Source organism: Aplysia californica, unplaced genomic scaffold (assembly GCF_000002075.1).
Source record: "Aplysia californica isolate F4 #8 unplaced genomic scaffold, AplCal3.0 scaffold01061, whole genome shotgun sequence".
NCBI classification, from domain to species: domain Eukaryota; kingdom Metazoa; phylum Mollusca; class Gastropoda; order Aplysiida; family Aplysiidae; genus Aplysia; species Aplysia californica.
This window is the reverse complement of record NW_004798331.1, coordinates 12,705-34,365: the sequence shown is the minus strand read 5'-3', so window position 1 is coordinate 34,365 and position 21,661 is coordinate 12,705. Positions and strand designations below refer to the sequence as shown.

General features: G+C 36.0%; 1 protein-coding gene across 2 annotated transcripts; it reads right to left on the bottom strand.

The window, feature by feature from the left end:
* Positions 1-2,367: 2,367 nt before the first annotated feature.
* On the bottom strand, positions 2,368-20,926 carry LOC101859452 (WD40 repeat-containing protein SMU1). 2 transcript variants are annotated; one of them, XM_005111454.3, is made up of 11 exons: positions 20,668-20,926; positions 19,179-19,202; positions 14,972-15,056; positions 13,769-13,913; positions 12,799-12,988; positions 11,889-11,997; positions 11,609-11,640; positions 9,483-9,582; positions 7,544-7,609; positions 6,656-6,748; positions 2,368-6,122 (listed from the first exon to the last, which is right to left on the bottom strand). In XM_005111454.3, the coding sequence occupies exons 1-11, from the start codon at positions 20,844-20,846 to the stop codon at positions 5,991-5,993; spliced, it is 1,155 nt and encodes a 384-aa protein (XP_005111511.1). In that variant the 5' UTR covers positions 20,847-20,926; the 3' UTR covers positions 2,368-5,990. The 2 variants fall into 2 exon arrangements, with proteins under 2 accessions (XP_005111511.1, XP_005111512.1); XM_005111455.3 differs by lacking the exon at positions 19,179-19,202.
* Positions 20,927-21,661: the final 735 nt, after the last annotated feature.

Here is a 21,661-nt window from a genome sequence, read left to right as displayed (position 1 = left end):
GCCCAGTGGCACAGATAGAATATGGTGACCTTTGATAATGACGTAAAGAATCTATTTTACAAGACCACAACCATCTGATGCAAAGTAAAGGAGAAAATCCCCCCCCCCCCCCCCCCCCCCGATAATCATAGAACCTTGAGAAGAACAACTGGAAATTTTAATCAATTTTTTTCCCTCAACACACTTTATGTCTCTATTTGAAAACACACATCTGTGTTGATTTTACAGAAGAATGTCGATCAGAGGAATAAAAAAATGTAAATTTGCAGGTTCTACAGATACCTTTGCTTTGAAAGTAAAAAATTTTGCCAGCCATTTTCTTGGTAATTTTATCTCTGACCCCAGGCAACCCCCACCTCCTTCAATTGCAAATATCTCGACTTTTTTTCAAGATAGATTGGTATTTTTTTTTCTTCACTAAAACCCAGACAAATGAACAAGCTTTATTAAGACGATAATAACAACTCCATTCGTCAAAAAAACTGACGATTACCTTTTTCTTCTTACACTGGGTCATGATATCATGTTTAAAAGACTTATAGTTTCTTTTAAGTATAGTGAATTTGAAATTCATTTATACCAAATCTAGAGATTAAAATCAGCAACACATACTGTTAACAGAACATAAACAACAAAAGAGCACCAGTTTAACTTAAAGCTTGAACATTTATTTGCAATTGTGGAATTAAGTAAAATTTCATGACAATTTCAGAAGTCAAAAGTAATTTGACTCTCTAAATGTGATGCTGCATTTCTTATATAGACAAACATACAAGCATGTGTACAGACGTCTTTGACAAAACACCAGTTGCATCAACCAACATAATGACCCTTCTCTGAAAGGTCATTTGACTATCATTTAGATGACCACACTCTCCTGTGTGTTGTAAAAGCTTTACAGCGCCCGCAACTTCCTACAAAAGAATAATTATATGTAGTTTAAACAACTACACTGTATATTTGCATAAACAGCTCAACAGGCTGCTTCAGATAGTCAAAGAAGTTGAAAGATTGTCTGAATTATATTTTTCTCCTTTTTTGGGGGGGGGTTGAAAGTGAGGTCACTGCCTGTTGTAATATGCAGGAAGCGATGAGTTTAAAAATCACAACCATGAATCAGTCAATCATTCATAAAAGACATCAAAATTTTACTGCCTTTCTACTTTCTTATCCAAAGGGAAACATTTCCATACACAAACAGCACTCTGAAAAATCTGTTTGCAGTTACTAGATTTTCTTTCACACTTTTGATAAAAACAAACTTTTGGAGAAAAAACAGTTTTATTAACCCTATCCGTACGTCGTGTTTTATTATCGTATCCATATGACGTGGGGAACTGTGTGCCACCACTTTCCAAAGAGGAAATTAACTCGATAATCTGATCTGAACGCTTTGCATAGCAGTCTGTCAAAATGGATTTTTGAGAAATACTGAAAGTTTCAAAGAGGTCTTCGTACTAGATGTATTCTAAAATGTGAAGAATACAAACCCGGGGGTACAAAATGACCCCAGGGCGTACGGATAAGGTTAATAATAATATGATAAAAGTATCAAACTGTGACTTGAAATAATGGTGGACATAAATGAAGACATAAAAATGAGTTATTATAAAATAGAAAGACTTTAAAACTACACGTTCATTACTAGAACATAAAAAAAAATAAAACTATACACAAAGCACCGAATTTGCAGTCCTCAAAACATATGATTATATTATGAGGTTTCCTGGTGAAATCAGGCGCTCGTCAAAATAATGAAATCGAAGAAACCGCCCTCCGATCTGGCAATTTAAAATTAAATTCTAGTTTTTTGGATCAACACCATATATGTCCATTCAAAACATATTTCGAGTGGATTTTAGTTTTACTGAAAAACGTTGATTAAAGTAATAAAAGGCACAAAAACTGTCAAATTGATGAGCGCCTGATTCCGCTGCATCGTGACACAATTATTTATAGCACGGACTTTACACTTTCCCTGCAATATATTGAGAGAAGTGATATATAAAGATTATCCAATTTCAGTTTGATTTAAGTGAAGAGAAGCACATGGACAAAAGAACAGTGAGTCATTGAATGCTGGGAAAGAGCAAAAAGGACGGAGAGATAGGAACCCCCCCAAAAAAAGAAAAAAAATAGGAACTACCACGGTGCTCTCTAATCATGCATTGGAATAGAGTCGAACTTTAACAAAAAAAACCCAACTTTATCATCTGTGTTGTTCGCTACTAAAACTAAAACATGCAAAGACAGGCAAAAAGTGAAATTTTGCCCCCAAACACCCACTCATCGCCATTAAGTCACATTTCAATCACTGCATATTGGGCGCAGATGGTTGGTGTAGTTTGCTCCACTACTTTTTTTCCCCCCGTACAAGCACCGACCTAATCTGTCTGGTCAAATGTGCATGGCTAGCTAGGAACTGAAACTTGAACTAATCAGAGCAAATTGCATGGTTTTTGTTCTCTATTCATTTCACCCCCCAGTTGAACTGAGTTGAAAATCAAATGTCTTGTTTACCCTTATCTACCTGATCCCCATACAGTACCAGATTAGAAACAACAAAATGTTTGTGTCATATTACATGTATATGAATTAAAAATTAATTCTTTGGGAACACATGAGACATCAAAAAAAGAAAAATTATTAATGAGACAATACTAAATACACACACCAAGTAGGCTATAAAGTAAACGTTCACTGTTTCTTACTGACATGCAAAAAAACCCAACTATTGTCTCAATAAATAAGTATTATTTTGATAAACTTGTATAGATTTTTAAAAGCTTGAATACATACATATAATGCTGCGTGATCGTGAATTATGTGACATTATATTTCATTGTTTGCATCCCTTTCCTCAAAATACTGGTCAGCAAAAAACTCTATTCATCATCATGTTCCTGAAAAGTTCAATACAATACAGAAGGAAATAATTATTGGTTAGACTTACTCAACGATGGGAAAACTTGGGATTGTAGATGCTCTACCTTCAAACAATACAATTTAGATCATTTACAACACAGACTGCCTCAGCTCTGCCTATATATAAGTTAGTATAAGGCCAACTTGAGCAGAGTGGGATACAATGCCTCAACAGACTCAGATGCTTAATGATAAAACTCCAAGGATGGGAATAAAACTCACTTTATTTGGGTGCAACAGCAAAGTGCTTTACCAACACACCACAATTGCAATTCTGTTTAGTCTGATCTTGTTTTTTTCTTCCCCAGCACTAAATGACCATTATTCTGTCATGTCTACTGAAGAAACCGAACAGATTTTCCATTTTGTTCCTTCTATTATCTTCCTAAATAATAAATAATGCAATAAAATGCAATGATGGAGAAGAAATATTTACGTTCCTCTCTTATTACTTTGCTTGCGCCCATATGAAGCTGAGCACTCAAGCACTCAATAAGTACATGATGTACATTCCATTGAATAAAAAAAACAACACATATATTGATATTGTTCAAAACTCTATGTGAGTTGTAGATGAGGAACATTTCTTTGGTTTAAGTTTAATTGGAGGGGGGAGGGGGCACATGTGAAACAATAAAGGCTGACTCATTAATTTCAATCAATGATTAAAGATAAATAAGTGACGTACATGTACATGAATGTTTTTTTGGAAGGATGAAAGTATTTTCTCTATGAACTATAAAACGCTTATTAAAATACTACAATGGAGCCACAGTAAGCTGTTGATTTAGAGATTGATAAAAAGACGAATACAAAATATTCTCACAACCTTGATTAAAGAATGAGGTATTCAGCAGCTTTTCTTTCATTAACAATTAGGCCTACAGTATTACCGGTACTGAGGTGGAGTGAAAACATGACCATGTATATGAACAAATATTTATATATACATATAAATATAAAAAACATCATATAATATATTCACCAACTTGAAGTACAAGCTCACTCAACAGGCATTTTTTGAAAAACTATTCTCAGATAATATACTCCCCATAAATTTGTGCTTTTAAAAAAAGAAGAGCTTAATAGCATAATGAATGCCACTCATTCATGATCTGTGCATGGGATCAATGCCCAATACCACTTTTAAAGCAAAACTGTCATTTAAGATTTACAAATTATAGCAAGGGTGAGCGTGATTACTTTTCTGGCCATTTTATGAGAGCTTCTTTCTCTATCCTCTCTCTCTCTCTCTCTCTCTCTCTCTCTCTCTCTCTCTCTCTCTCTCTCTTTTCTCTCTCTCTTTCTCTCTCTCTTAATCTCTCTATGTCTGTCTCAATCTCTCTCTTATTCACCATTTCCCCCCTGATTCCATTACTCTGTCTTTACCTAAGCATTCTTCATTTTTGTGCATTTGTCTACCTTTAACCAAAATGAGTATACTATAAATGATGCATTTCAGGAAAGTTTGTGATAGCAATAGCAGTGAATTCTGATACTGAGATCTGATCTAATCAGTCCTAACAAAAAGTTTTTTTTAAATATAAATTTTTTGTTTTGTAAATGGTGTCAATGAGAAAGTAAGGTATGTGACAGTTTTGAGAAAAATGTCTTTTAGCGTTGGTAATTGTAACTGTATACACTTTACGCCCCCACCAACACAATTTATATAGTTTATGAGGCAGGCATTGACCTTGCCTGTTAGGGCTTACCCAGACTGAGAAGGATACAATGTCCACGAAGACAGATGAGATTACATAATGAAAAAAGTCCTCACCCAGGAATCAAACTCACATCTGCTCCATGCATCAGCAAAAAGCCTAACCATTACACCACAGACATAAGTAAAAAGTATCATGTCTTGTTCCAGTGTAGTAAAGTTTGACATGATGTAAGCACAGAGCGGTAATAATACATTAATATGGGCAGTTGCAGTAGCACAGCAGATTACGAAGTATATGGCTTTGAGAACTAGTGGGGGTCGTTTTTTTATGCTGTGATCATCATTCTATTTGTACAATGCACTTGTGATTTAATTTTTGAAAAATTAAAAGGCTACTCCAAAGTGAAAGCACATCCTAAAAATGCTAGGAAGCTGCCCAAAAAAGGCAGAAAGTAGGAAGTCGTGTATCATAAGTTTACCAGATAGTTAAAAGCTGAATAGAAAAAGCACTATTTTCATTTGTACAGTGGAGTCAGCTTAGACCGAAATTTGTGGGATTGTCAGATTTTCTTCAGCTTAGCGGTGTTTTCACTCCAGAGCGGATGCTCTAATTCTAATTTTTTTTTAAATCAAGGATTTTACTTCCTTTCAAAACCAAGTTCGATTTAAGTGGACTCCACCGTATTTTGTTTTTAAATAGATTAAATGCATTCTCCTCTATGAACATTAATAGCTGAACATTTCAACAAACTGTATAGAAATCTAAGGGGTCACTCATGAACTTTGACCTCGCACTCAAAAATATTTGAAACAATTCATTTAGACTGGTCGATACAAAGAAAAATGTATAGAAAATAGGTCCATATCAGAGTTCAGGTGACTTGTATTATAATATATATCAATTTAAGGTTCAGCTAAATTGAAATGTCAAAAAAAAATGTTTTCGTATTTTCCGTTTGTTACTTTTTTGAATAGGCACTTAGAATAGATTGGCATATGTATAATACCTCTTTCAGCAGTACAGTACTATATTAGAGATGGGACCTCCAAACTTAACGTCCACTTCCAATAAGACTGAGCAAAGTGGTGAAGGAAATGCCTTGAAAACTCCAAATGCAAGGATGTTCCATAGTGGATTTGAACCAGATTCAACCACACTCTAGTCAGACAATATCAACAGAGCAAACTAAGCACCCAAACTATGGATGAATGTAATTTAAATTTTTTTTAAAATTTCAGTAAAGAGAAAGAGAGTACACATTGAAGAAAATTCATATCAATTATACTCCGTAGCCTACCTATAATAAAATGTCACAACTACCGAGACTTGAACTTTTAAAACCTTAACCGAAAAAGATCCAGCGCTTTACCAGCACAGGCTATGTGAAATACTTCAGATCTTTCAGTTCTTCTTCTCGGTGTTGAGGATGTAGATGTATCTGTTACACCCAACAGCGACTCGGGGGAAGTTTCCCTGTCTGTCATTATCGATGCAATAGACACCCTGGGGTAAGTCTACTAGCTGGCCTGTTGTCTGAGGACGGATCACAAGAACAAAGGTTAGGACTAGAAGGAACAGAAAATCTGGATTTGTTTGAGGGAATGGGGGAGGGTGGACTAGTTTGTATATCACAGGTAGAGGCCATTAACACTTTGCCCCCACGGGACACCAATCGGCGACAGAGTGATATAGTACGTACCGCATTTGTATCCTGGTTCGTGGGAATATTAGACTAGCATGCAATAGCAAACATAAGCATGCAACAAAACATGCACATGGTGAAGAGATTTTCAGGTCCCAAATTTTTTCTCTCTCTACATATATAGATCTATCTTTGTATACATCAAAAAGTTTACAACTAACTTTTATCAATAAAACATTAATACATCAACAACCCCCCCCCCTTCCCTCCAAGAAAAATGAGTACATTATAATAGAAACAAAGTTATAAAGAGTTTAAATTTCCAAGGTCAGTGTTCTCAAAACAAGGATAATGGCACTAGCAACAATCAGGTTTTCATGGTTAGAAACAGGATGCAAGAGAAAGCCCTAAATTAATAACTTACATTGAGAGTGCCTCTGTCAATGGTTCTGGCCATGTTTTGATCCGTTCCTCCACAAATGATGCTGTCTCTTCCAAGCCACTGAGCACAGTACAACTGTTGAGGAAAGAAGAAAGACAATTATTCCTTCTCTAATGTATAACTGATAATCAGTAACTTTTGAGGAACACATTTCGATTTTGTTGATATGTCAGAAATTAGAACAGTGTCCAAAGTTTGTTTCTTTATTTCCATTCAACTGCTTTTCTAACATCAGTGAACATCAACTTTCAATTTACATTTCTAATAACTGCCACTACAATGTTTATATAGTACCACCTGTAAAAGCTATTTGTGGCACACGTGGTGGAATCAGGCGCTCGTCAATTTTTGTGCATATGGGGTTATAGGTATCATCTTAAAGCCTGTTCATTTGCCTTGCTTTTGGTGAAACAAATATCCATCTGTGTTGAATAGAAGTCAAGATATTTGCAGATGAAATGAAGGGGGTGAGGTTGCCTGGTTTCAATGATGAAATTTGCGAGAAAATGGCCGTGAAAGTTTGGTAACTCAAATAGCTAAAGAGTCCTTGAAAACTGAAAAATGACATAATTTGTGCCTTTAATCAAAGTTTTTCTGTAATATTCACAAGGATTCACAGTAATGCTTTATATTACCTTGACAGAGCTACTCTCTAATTATGCCAAAAGAAATAGCCCAACCTTGTAATTTAAGTAAGAAACTAAAAGAAACTTTAATGTTTTGACTGGCAAACTGTATGTTTTAATTCTCATTATTAAAAAAGAATGTCTTATCTGCAGGATAGTATTTATCCCACAAGCTCACTGAAGCAAAAGAGTGGCAGGAAAGACGAAGAGAGACACTCAATAATATAAAATATTCATCACTCACCCGACTATGATTCAGTGTATCTTGGGGAACATCTTTGATCTTCATAGCCATGGCAAAGTCCCAGATCTGATGACATGAGGCAAAGTCAAGAATAAGATAAGACAAGATAAGATAAATCTTAGTCGTCAAGACACTGACACATTAGTTTGGTGTTTCATCTCACACTCCAACACAAACTCACACATACACACACCCTTACACACACACACACATACACAGAGGCTACAGACTCACAAAAGCATAGACACACACATATATACACATACTCTCTTCCACACACATATATACACAAACACACATAACAAACACGCCCTTATTCTCACATATGATTTTAACTCACCCCACGTGACTGAAAACACTACTTTTGTGTGAAGCAGACCATAGGCTAATTGAAAGAGTAACGATTTTTCGTTTGAAACAGACTATGACCAGAAATGCAATCCCAAATTTATTAGAACAAAATATTCATGAACCATCTGAGGGTGTGCGAATTTGAACTTCCTTTCTTCGCTTTTTGTTTACTTTATAACTCTGTATATAGAGTTTTTTTCCTCAGAGTATTGCATAAAACCTATGACAAATTTTGCCTTCAAATTTTCTATACACACAAAATATAAAGTTTTGAACAATATGTGTACCAAATTTGGGTAGGATATGTTAAAAATTAATATTTTTTTCAATTTTTCACAAAGCGGTAAAAATCTTTAGGAGAGAGCTGACAACCCGAAAGTGTTGGCCTATGGTTGAGTGAGTTAATGGAAAATTGTTAATTATAGTAACGTTTAAGCTATGTGGGTCATCGCAGAGTAGAATCAAGTACTCGTCAATTTTGGGGCATTTGGAGTTAAAAAGCTCTTTTACTTGTCTTGCTATTGAAGACAAAAATACTCATCAATCTTGAACATAGGAGTCGGATTATTAATGTTTGAAGGAGGTGGGCGTAGTCTGGTGTCAGAGATAAAATGAGCTAAGTCTGGGGAATTCCAAAGCATGAACATCCCTGTAAACTGCAAATTAAGATTTTTTGTGTCTTTGATCAACATTTCTCAGTAAAATATACACACAAATGTGGTTCTAAATGGACATGAAAGGTATAGTGCAAAAAATTTTTTTTTTAAATTACTCCTTTGCCGTTAAAAATGTCAATTTCTTTGATTTAATTATTTTGATGAGTGCCCGATTTCACCACAATGCCACACATATAAATGAATCAGTAATGAAAGAGGAAACAAATTTCAAGCATCTGAAATAATAACCATGTGATGCTGGAAACTTAACATGTCACTGTCTCAAAATGATCGAGTACGTTTAACTCCACTTGACCCTATTTTACAGAGTAGAGGTATAAAAACATTGGCGTTACTCCTTTTTCACATGAAAGCAACAAAATATGCATGATCTCACACATTTAATTCTTATAACGCAATGCCGAGTGAATTCGCATAAGCATCAGTGTACCACATTGACAATACATAAAACATAAGCACCATCAAAAGCATTATCTTTGTGAGAATTATTTTGAAACTCAAATTAAAGCCATATAAGACAAATAATTGTCAAATCAAATCAAACCACGAATTAAGTGTTGGGCAAAAAAAGCAGGACAAAATAAAATTCCCACTTCCCACTTACTCTAAAGGAAAAATACAATGAATGTAAACTACATAATACTTCTTACACATTCCACAATGTCCACATCCACAATTTTACTCTAAGGCAAAAAACAGGCTATTCATTTAATTAATAATAACGATCCAGGAGGCAAATTAATAGGTGACAGTTCAATCAGGCACTGAAGTATTGATAATATTTTATTTTTTTTACACAAAAAAAGAAAAGAAAAAAATAAACCAAAGAAATTTATTTTGCAAAATTGGAATGCTAGATAAAACTTTTACTTGATAGGCAAAAGTTTTCATACAAATCGTAACAAAATTACCTGAAGGACGTGTGTTTTTCGCCAAGAGCCTGTGAGTATGTGGTTGTGAACGGGGTCGATATCTAATGAATCACCACAAAGATGAGGCCCTGCAAACTTCCTGAGCAAGGACAAAAACAAAAACAGCGTGTTCATGTCTTCTGTTAGATATTTCAAAGAAAGAAAGAAACGTTTACTCACTCTAAAAACTAAAAAAAGATTTAGGAAGAAAACAATTTCTAATCTGAACTATTTATTTCTCTATAAGATGACCCAAAATTTACAACTTAATAAAAGAATTAGGACACAGTGCTTTAACTGTAAAAAAAATTGAAGTAACGAAGTAGATTCTGAAATATAAGAGCTGTCACTGCTTTTAAGTCAGTGATCTTGACATTTCACAAACACCTCTCATTTCTGACATATATATAACATAGGAGGAAAAACAAATGTAAAAGGAATTAAGTGAAAATTTTACTTTTTCCACTAATATCTCTCTGTTACACTGTTTCCTGAAAGTTTCATGTCAAAAGGATGGAAACTAAGAAGGAGTAGGGGAAAACTCAAGAACAAAAAAGACATAATATTGAGAAAAACAACATTTATTGAGAAAATAGCACCTGGCTATTTTTAGCCCTCACTTCCATCTGGCTGGGAAAAACTGGAGTCCTTGACCCATCAGGCCCAACTAATACTGATTGTCTCTGTAATATTTTGCAGACATTTTTAAAAAATGACATACTGCCTTTGTTTGAAGTTTTAGAAGATAATATGTAGGCTACGTTTCAGAGAAATTTGAATAAATTACAGTAAAAATGCCCAAACAAGTCTGAGGTGGTATTCATCATGTGAGGAAAATGACAGGGCCTTGAAGACTGAGAACTTGAGGGAAATACATGCCACAAGGGCTGTAAGACATAACTCTCTTCCGATGTATTGCCAATATATCGGAGCGAGTCCATATCAAGGCTCTTGCAGACGTATCGCCGACTTAGTTTTAATACATTTTAATTCTTTAAGCCCTGAGTTTTTTCCAACATTCCCTGGAGTTTTTTTATACAGTCACCAACACCTAGTGCACTATGTCTCATTATAACCCCAAAAGCTTGCCTCCAACTGCTAAATAGCTGAAACAAAGGCTTAGTCATTACTAAAAAACTTTGTTCTGGAATAGTTCCGGAAAACAAGCAAAAACTAACACTAAACATAACGAAACAGTTAATTGTCACTAGTACTGGACGCTCCTGGCATCTGATGGGGAACAGAACAGGGTTATTACCGTCGGATGCTCCCAGCGTTTGATGGGGTACAAAGAGTTAACATGATGCGTCACTTAATTATTGTTAGTAAAAAGTTGGGAAGGATTTAGGAAACCAAAATATCTAGTTTTACTTTGTCAGAGTCAGTTTGGTGGTGAAAGAGTAAATCAATTTTTTGCGCTCTTGAATCAACAGAATGATGTAACTGAACTCAGTAGAAATATCATAATTCAAACAAAAATTGGAATATTGCATTCAAATAAAAAGCTTGCTGATTTGCTTTCACACGTTTGGTGAGTGTAATTTTTCCATCAAAATTTATTTTTCTCATCCCCCATCACTCATTCTAACCCTAGTAATATATGGTTATATTCAAATTTAATCCTCGTTTCATGTTCGAATGTATTCCTCATTCAATTTCCTTCAATTTGATATATCATAACATGTTACCTTTTGAGTGATGTCTATGCTTATATGAAGTTATTTTGTACATCACCTGCATGGCCAAATCAAGTCTCAAGTAAATTACGTCTAGACCCCAAAAAAACTACGTCCGGAAAGAGTTAATTCAGATTAGTATTTCTGGTAGTTTTTTGAGGGGGTCTAAAACCCTACTGCAGAGGTAATAATGTAGCTAAAAATAAAACAAGCACACCTGAACATAGATCTTTCTGACAGACATTATTTTATTGAAGGTATTGCACTCAGTTCTAAAGCGCATTGTAGAAGGCTTTAAAGTAAAACAAAATCAAATTACAAGGTCTTTGAGCTTAAAACTATTAGTTGAGACAAATAATACATTATCCTTATTTCAGTGACTATAGTGGCTAGCCCAGGATAGGGAAAGGTGAGAAAGCCAGCCATGATGATGATGTGCGCTGTACTCACTTTACTGAATGGACTGCTCGATCATCCCAATACTGAAAAAAAATAAAAATAAATAAAAGAATATAAATTATATTAATACACAACAATTATATTTAAATTTATCAAAACCAATCCATCTAGTAAACTGGACTTTATGTTAAGATCAAAATAGGGGAAGCAGAAAAGCACCTGCTGTCCAGACAAATTAACACTTGTACACATACTACACACACCTACAGACGAACAAACACAACAGATCACATGTAAAACATGTACAAATGCTCAAAGTCAGTAACAGTACCTGAACGGTGTCATCCCATCCGCCTGAGATGAACATGTGTGGGTAGTTAGGGTTATACTGGAGGGCAAACACTCGGAGTCTGTGGCCATCCATGATGTTGTACGCGTCACTGAAACAAAGAGGAAAAAGAACTGTACAGTCGTTTAACACTTTGCAGTCGCACAGCCAACAGTACAAAATACCTTTTCTGATAATCTAGCCTAGAGAGTGACTGTAACGGACTTCTCGGGCCTGGCGCAGAAAGAACTGCGCCAGGAGACTGGAATGGATAATTGGTCGCTTTTAAGCACAAGGAGGCTATCCCGAAAAATGCTGTTTTGAGAAAATCAAGAGTAAAGTTTTTGCCCCTTGTTCAGCTTCTTTAAAAGACAAAGAGAGTTTTCTCTCTAACCAAACAATATACATACCATTGAAACCAAACTTCTCCTATAGGTAGGGAAATGTCTTCTTTTTGCGTAGGTTAAGATTTCTGGAAACCCCCAAAATCTGGTGTAGCCCGCTGTCCTTAAAAGCGACCAATTTTCACCTTCGCATTATTGTGGCAAGTGACTGCAAAGCGCTAACTGTCCAAGAAGGCCATCCATTGTCAAGGAGAAAAGTGGTTATCTTAGATATAGTTTAGTTTTGGGCATAATAAAAACTAAGAGGTCCATGTACTGATTTAGCTCATTTCCATTCTTTCATGGCCTACTGACTTATCCCCTTTTAAAAAATGTCAGTAATGCAGGTTATATCGCCGGCACAGTGCGGGTCATTATGGAGTCTGCCCATAATACAGGACTGGCTTGGTTCAGTGAGTTAATAATAACAATAATAATTATTATTACAATAAAGATTTTTTTCAATAATAATTTTTAAAAATAATAATTAAAACAAAATTTGAAATTTACTTTCACCTAATCCATTATACCTGGCTTCCATGGTGTTGACCCTCTGCTTGGTCTCCATATCGTACATATGGATCTGAGGCTCAGCCCCAGCGGTCAGGACGCGTGTCCCGTCAGTGTTCAAGGTCAAGGCCAGTAACTGCCTCACCTCATTGATGGTCTGAAGACATTTTCCTGACGTGTAGTGCCAGAATTTTACCTGTCCAGACGCATCTGCACAAAACAAGAAAAATCATTGTGTTCAGAAACATATCCAATATCTTATTATTTGCTATGCTCTGTCCATGTAATTAGAAGAAATAGGTGAACTCTTTTTTTGTTCCAAAACCATTGTTGAGGTTGATGGGTGGGTCCTCAAGAAAAATTGAGAGAATCTACGTGCACTATAAATAGTATGAAAGTGCAGTGGGATAACATTTGTGCCCACTCAATAATCTAAAGATGGATTTTTACCTGATGAAAGATTTTCAAGAAATATGTTGCACAGAAGACTTGACACCATCACTATAATTATATATTATGCATATATGTTACACGAAGTATTACATGAAAATAGATTATACTAAAAGAGCGTTTTTTTTACTTTGAATATATATAATAAACAACACCAGGGAAAATATGTTAGAGGAAAAAAATGGCCTTCTTTCTATCAATTTTTATCCATCCCTGCTTATCTTTTAAGACTTTTATATTTATTTTTTCTAAACTGAAGTGTAGAACAATTTGGATTTTTCAATAGTTTCAAAAATACTTAGATACCCATGTAGGCCACAAAGTACTGGTTTAACTTATTCATTATAAGTTGCATCAGCAAATTGTAGTCATCAGTGGCAAAATATACGTTTACAAAATCTCTCTTTCTCTCCCCCCCTCTCTCTCTCTCTCTCTCTCTCTCTCTCTCTCTCTCTTTCGTTCTCTATCTTTCTCTTTCTCTCTCTCTCTCTCTCTCTGTATATCTGTGTATATCTCTCTATCTGTGCCGCAATATCTTACAACAAGAAATGAGAATGTGATGGTATTCCGTCTTCTCATCCTCTGTGAAAGGACGGAATCGAATCTGAGTGACAGGAAGACGGCTTTGATTTGTGTCGTCATCTTGCAAACTATACAGCAACTGGCAGTTGGATGGATTATAAATCTGAAAACAGAAAAGAACCAAAGAAAGTGAACATATTTTTTTTAAATTTTACATCTTAACGAAGAATCGCAACAGTCTCTAGCTAGCTTGATCAGCATGTGTGATGGGGTGTTTAGACAATTTGGTGCTCCATGCAGAGGATTTGAGCTCAATTCCTGAGTGGGGAGAATTTTTTAAGCCTTTGTAACTGTGTGTGTCTGTGTAAATGTATCTGTCATTGTGCGTGCGTGTGTGTGTGTGTGAGAGCGTGTGTATGTGTGTGTGTGTGTGTGTGTGCGTGTGCCATTGTGTGTGTGTGTGTGTGTGTGTGTGTGTGTGTGTGTGTGTGTGTGTGTGTGTGTGTGTGTGTGTGTGTGTGTGTGTATGTGTGCCTTTGTGTGAGAGAATGTGTGTGTGTGTGTGTATGTGTGCCTTTGTGTGAGAGAGTGTGTGAGTGTGTGTGTGTGCGTGCGTGTGTGTATGGGGGGGGGGGGGGTGTATGTGTGTGTGATCTTATTTAAGTTCTGATGATCATATTCATAGCTAATTGTATAAGTTCACACAGGCATTTTTACTACTGCATAGCTTAGCTACTCATAATGTCACTTTAAAAATCCAAAGAAGATAATTGAATAAAATCTTTGTAGCAGATTGCCTCTTCTCCCCAGTAGGATAAGAAGAAATGGCATAGACATTTTATCACTCCTAAATATCTGAGACAGTGAGTAAATCGAGACAACAGCTGAGAAAGTTTTGAAATGTTACAAGTTCCGTAGGGAAAATTATAAATTGCAAAGCTCACAGAACCTATTTTTAGTAAGGAGTATACACAAATTCTGTGTAGATTCATACAGCTTTAATTGGATTTGAGCTCTCTGGTATTTCATTATTATCACTGGAATATATTTGTTTTGGACTAGTATTATTGTTATTATTATTGTTGTTATAATTATAATTATAATTATAATAATTATTATTATTATTATCATCATCATCATTATTATGTATCATTATTATCATTACTACTATTAATATTTTTATCATTATTATTATTGTTATAAAAAAAAGACAAAAAGTACCTTTATTGAGCCATCACACAAGCCAACAGCCAAGTGCGTTCCATCTTGGTTGAAGCGACAGCACATCACATCAGATGGCAGCTCTCTGTTAACGACGAGAAACCATGCAATTAAATCATCCATGACTTTAAGACTGAGACATATCATTTTTTCAATACATGTACCAACCTCCAAGCACAGACTTCAAAATTTCAACCGGCTTTTATATCCATATACTCCCTATAATATAATGGTGAACCGAGAAAGAGCAAAAGACGAAAGTAAGTTAGGGCATTTTTAAAAGCAACTTTCAGGAATGACTAAACAGCAACCCAAATGAGGGTCCACAAGGGGTGAAGTCTCTGTTATGTGTGCTAGCTCAAACCAGTAGCAATTGGAGGGTCCAAGTTTACTTTTACAAAATAAAATGTGGGAGCAAAATAAAGGCTACATATTGTGATAGTTTACACATTTGTTAAACACCCATTGAACAGGAGCACCTAAAAATGTTTATTTCACAATAGATTTACGTCGCAAATAGTAATGTTGGCAGATGGTTTTTAAAAGCTGAAGAAGTAGACCTACCACTTCAAGGTGAGTAACTTTTTGTTCAAGTTTGCTAGAGCAAAGAGATCCACATGTGTATGATCTTACGAGATATTCTTGAGAGAAAGAAAAATTCTAAGTTGACAAGTTTTTGACTGCTCTGACAAAGTAGCCTCAGCCTTGATGTTCTTACCAGTTAAAGTCTAAGTCGAAGTACATGTATGAAAAGATCGATTTCATGCTTTACTCCCCTATTGACACAAATTTGTTCATGTTCATAGTGAAGTGGAAGGGTTGCTTTGACTTTGCCAGTCAAGAAAACCAATACTGTGAAGAACACATTCAAACAGAGATACAGTCCAAGAGGGCCACCCATTGTCAAGGAGACAAGTGGTTGTCTTAGACAGATTGACATCTTGAATAGAGGAGGTGTGAAATGGGTGTTTGTACAGACGACCATCACGGACAAGTGGCCGGGCGAGCAAGTTCAGCTGTACCAGGTAAATTATATGTGTATCTTCCCTAAGAGAAAATCAAACTCACTGCACATCTCAAGTGTGAAAGGCAAGGAGTCTAACCACTACATAATAAACACTTTTTAAAGTGAATAAAATTTTCAGACACTGTAGTGACCTTGATAGTTTATATACTATCAAAACCGCAATAAGTGAGCAATGACAACCATTTAAAAGAGAAGGCAAGCATCAAATTTAACAAATATGAAACTGACAACACAACATATTCAATGAACATTCTTAACAGATTTACTCTATATTTGACAACGCCACCTCACCCTTTACAAAATTACAAATTATAAACTGACTAATTAGCAGCTAGTTCCAACATCGGGACATTATAATCAATATTGACGCAACTGATTACTTTTACAAGCTTCCTACCCAGACATAAATATCTGGTAGTGAATGATGACATTGCTTAGTTAATCATTTTAAACTTTTGTCACAGGGGAAATGTCAAGGTGCTTTATGACATGCATTACTCTACAGTGAGAGGTGGCAACATTCCATGGAACCCAATAGGAGAGACATTTCCGATGATATTTAGCAACACAAACAAAGAAAATGGTGTCCCCAGGGAGGTTTCAATTTACTGTTTGAGAAGTCCTTCACTAGACCAAAACCAGGGCTAAACTGAAAAAAATCCAGCGATCCCACGGGTTAAAGTTTAAGCAAAGTCCAGTGTAAATACAAATTCTGGAACAGAGAAGGAACTTTAAGGCAGAATAAACAGACTATGACCAAGTTTCTGGATTAACTTTGAAGAAGGAAACAAAAACCACTTTTAGGTGAGTTACACATTTTTGATGTTCTACAAAAATAGAAGTTATGAATGTGAGCCGAAAGCGTAGTCCTCCATGTCAATAGTAAACAACTGAAACAGGTGAAGGAGTTTAAATATCTTGGGAGTACTTTTTCTGAAAACGGGTGCATATAGAAAGAGAAATAGAAATGCGAACCCAAAAAGCCAAAACTGTCAACTACCAGCTCATACCTCTCCTATCTCATCTCCATGGACACAAAGAGACAGCTCATCACCTCAATATTCATACCAACATTATGCTACCAGTGCCAGACCTGGACATTAAGTAAAACCTATGAAAGCAAAATCACTGCATGCGAAATGAAATGTCTCCGCAAAACCCTTAACATCACAAGACGAGACAGGCAGAGAAATGAAAAAGTAAGAGCAGCTATTGGCATTGAGCCCTCCTGCATTACATTGAGAGAGAGAGAGAATAAAATGGTTTGGCCATCTGTTACGCATGTCACCTGACCAGCAAGCCTCGAGAGCCAACAACACCAAGCACTCAGGCTATAAAGGAAGAGGAAGACCACGCAAAAGGTGGATCGAGGGTGTCAAGGAAACCCTGAGAAAACATAATATTACAACTGAAAGAGCTGCAGAGCTGGCCTACCTTAAAAAACTGCATCTCCCATCGACAAAAGAGGATGAAAAAGTAAAAGTAAAAAAGTAAGTACAAAACCTTGGATATTCCTTGAGCAATGGTTTTTCAGACACATCTACAATACAGCACAAAATCCACAGAAGAGTGATGGGAGTCTTTTTAAAGGGCGAAACTCATGAAAATGAAAGTCTTTGTAAAATCCAGAACTTAAATTCAAAGATAGGAGCAAAAAAATAGGCGCCTTGGTAGTTTCTATAATTGTCTCTCATTTAGGAAGACACATTCATAGAACTAAATACAGAAACAAAGCATATTTTAATAGCAGAATGAGAGAAATAACACAAGAAAATATGACAGGATCAAGATTCAAAGCACAATAAGATGCTACAAATAACATGCGAAGCAACAACTTTCTAACCATATTTGTCTCGTCCCCTACACAATGTGTAATAAACAAGCACCTATTTTGTTCAAAGCTGCCCAGTCCGACTGACCACTGAAAATTGTATTATATCAGCTGACAATGTGATCAGCATTGTGTATGACATCACTCTTGGTTTGCATTTTAAACAGCTTATATTCTCTCAGCATAGTATGTTTCCATTCTGATGCAGTCTGAGTTATTGTTGCAAACATGAATTGGTCTGGTCTTTTGTCGGACTAAAAGTGTGTGCTCATGGATGTCAGTGGAGAGAGAGAGAGAGAGAGAGAGAGAGAGAGAGAGAGAGAGAGAGAGAGAGAAAGAGAGAGAGAGAAACAGAGAGAGAGAGGGAGGGCACTTTCCTCTTCTCCTTACTCTCTTACTCATCGAGAGAGGGGGAGAGAGAGAGAGAGAGAGAGAGAGAGAGAGAGAGAGAGAGAGAGAGAGAGAAAGAAAATTGGGAGAAAAATGTGCCTGAATGTGTTTTTGAGCAGTAGCCTTGTTATTATGAAGTGATCAATTTTGTCTCTGTAGTTACTCCAGGCCGAAGGGCTAGAAAGAACTCAGATGGCCGCTGAATCGGAAAAGTAAAGTTTCTCAAGTGAATAAACTAAAGCACATGATGAGCATTAGTTGTGGTGGGCATTTAATATTTTCACTTACTTAATATCACCATTTTCGTACTTTTTATTTCTATCTGCATTTTGATTTTTCTCTCCTTCAACATAAAGGCAAAGTAATAATTGGAGGAAAAAGAGAAACATTTAAGTCCGAATGGAAAGAATGTATTTTTTAACATTGTATAATGTTCTTGTTTCATCACATTAAGATAAAGCTGCTATAGTGCATTCATTGAAAGCTACTATTTTTACTTTTCAAACAAAAAACTGCTATCTCCTGCTTATTACCTACGCACAAAAAAAGTGAGAAATCTTTTATCAAATGTTTCTACATAGTGCACATAGAACAAGCAGCGTGCAACCACCATGAAACATAGAGCTGTTTCTTTATATAAAAAGAGCACAAAAGACCAAAAGACAAGCATATCCGCAAACCTTCATTAAAAGATCAACTTGGAAGCACTAAAAAAAGAAAGATTAAACACAAAAAGTGTAATTACCACATCTAAATGAAGCAACATAGGCCTGCTATGATATCTCCTAAATTCAGCAGGCAATCCAGCATGAGTATCATTTTGAAATCTGATACACACATGCAATGATCCGAAATATTGATAAAAAGAAACAATAGTGCAACTCTAAACAAATTGCAAAAATCAAAATGAAGTGTCAAGATAAAAATAAGCAGAATGTGGAAATACTTCTTTTACTGACCTCTGCTGATTCAAACCGCAATTGCTGTGCATTAAAGGAGAGCACATTAGAATTTGGTCTGGGATTGTACGAGTCACTAGCTATATCTAATAGATATCCATAATCATAACAGCCAGTTAACGTAACAGAATACCCTGAAAGGAAACCATCAAATGAGGTAGTATTCATAAAGTCCTAACCCTATTTGAATTACAATTGTTCTGTCAAACATCTCACATTTTTTTGTCCTAGCATCAATATGTTCACTATACCATATTGGCATTGAAACAAAAAAGATAAAAGCAGGACATGTACCAAAATAAAGACCGCTGCGGGTATGAGGTATTTCAATATGCAGGTATCTCATGAATCTAAAATATAGTGCTAAATCCAATTACCAATAGGACTCCCATTGCAAAAGCTGGGCAGAAATTAAGGCAATATAATCATAGTACCTCAACCTCATTTCAGAAACATTAATACTGACTGACAAGAAAAGAGCCAGATATCTAAAACAATTGCCCTTTTGTTATCAGTGGCAGAGCGTAGTGAAGAGTTTCATCCCTATATAAATGAATATGTTTCTTAATAAACTAAATATTATAATAAGTTGAAATTTTTGTGACTGCTTCAGAATCTTCCGCCTCCAGCTGCATGTAGTGAACACACATGACTTGCTCGTTTACCCCATTACTATTGTCACCGCTTACAACTATAGTATAGTGGTTAACAGCCAATCAAATATCTTAGGGCTCAACAAAGTGAGCCCATGCCCATAGGCCTTATATGCTCCTATAATAATGAAACTCTTCTTGGAAAAAAGGTAAATTAAGAAACAATAAACGAGAGCCCATGAAAACTGTTGTAAGAGCTTTGGGTTTGGTTCTGATCATTCTCTGCAAGCCCAGACAATGGGGGGAAAATGTTCATGACACACTTTTCCCAGACACCCGTAACCAAAACACGCTTTGGGAACTCGTCAGCTTGCTCTCTAGCAGAGCAATTTTCTAGACGGGTGTGAGTGCATGTGTAGGTATGTGACACAGACACACAAGCACACATACACAAACAAACATATTCATCCCATATATCTAGCATTTCTTCAGAACCGACTAAATATTGCCTTTGAACTCAACTTACCCTCATTTCTTAGCCCCGTACTCACATTTGATCCACCCAACATTATATTTATACGCTACCAAAATAGCGATATTTCAGAAAAAGTGAATCCAAATAAACCATACTCCTAACTTTTTAAAGAGTCACAATACTTATCCTCTGTTTCTGGCCTGCACGGTATTTCATTTTAAAAATAAAATCGTTTTAGATCTAATTCAATAATTCCTACTGAAGTAGATGAGGCTAGCTCAGAAGAAAATGTATCAGCCAATTGATCACTGAACGCACATAGCCTAATGGCAATGGTGTTAAATCTTAGCAAGAACGTAGAAGTTCCAGCGTCAATTACTTAGGGCCTATTCTGGCTAAAAAAACGCAGAAGTTCACTCACATGGTATCGCATAATTTCAGATTCCCCTCCAGGTACGGGCCCGATCGTTTTGCGGTGTAGCTGTAATGACTTCGGTGGCTGCTATAACCGCTAACTTCACTCGAAGCGTCCCCGCGACTGTCAGATCGAATTCGAAATTCTTGAGAGTCCTGGCCAACATCAAGAGTATCACCGCTCATTTTGGAAGAGCAAAAAGCAAAAATCTTAGATTCGGTTGCACACTTCCAGCAGCGTCGGTGGCGTCGTTACCTTGCCTTCATGTAAACTATCTCAGAGTGAGGCTGGGTTGAATCTATCTCTGCTCAAGAAAACTTCCTAATATGTCCGACTCTGTTTCCTTTGTGGAAGAGCACCTTACAAAGGGAGGCAAAAAAAAGCCTGCTGTTTATTCACGAATAAAAATCATAATATTAATAATTATAGTCTCTTTTGGGGGGTGCCGGTTCAGTTGAAGGTCAACCGTACTGTTTCTGATCAAATTTAAGGTTTATCGCCGGACTGGTCAGACGACAAGTTTAGCTGAAGGTCTATTAGTTTATCAATTAGATAGGCTTGGGACTTATGACTTGATTAAGTGCGGTAAAACTTCGTGGCCCAACGAATAAACACATTTCCTTAACTATCAAGCAAAGACTCCCCAGCTTTGGCACAATGAATTGTATCAATTTGTCTTAACAGACTGCAGCCTACAATATTTTTGCAAACACCTGTTAGCTGCATTCTACAAAATTCAAAAATGCTAATTAAAAATCCAAGAGGGTGATTTCTACATATAACAACACAAAAAAGCAAGTCCTTTTTTTCCAATCGCGACATTACGCTTATTGAAAAGTATGTTCTGTTGAAAACCTATAGTGCAAAAATGCGTGTTCACTATAAAATTAATTTCTTGTACAAGCATTATCACTAAAAACTGAAGTGTCAATGGTGAGCTGTACCATATTAAGAATGTGTTTGCAAAAATGTGTGTGAGAAGCAGGATCTGTGATTCCAT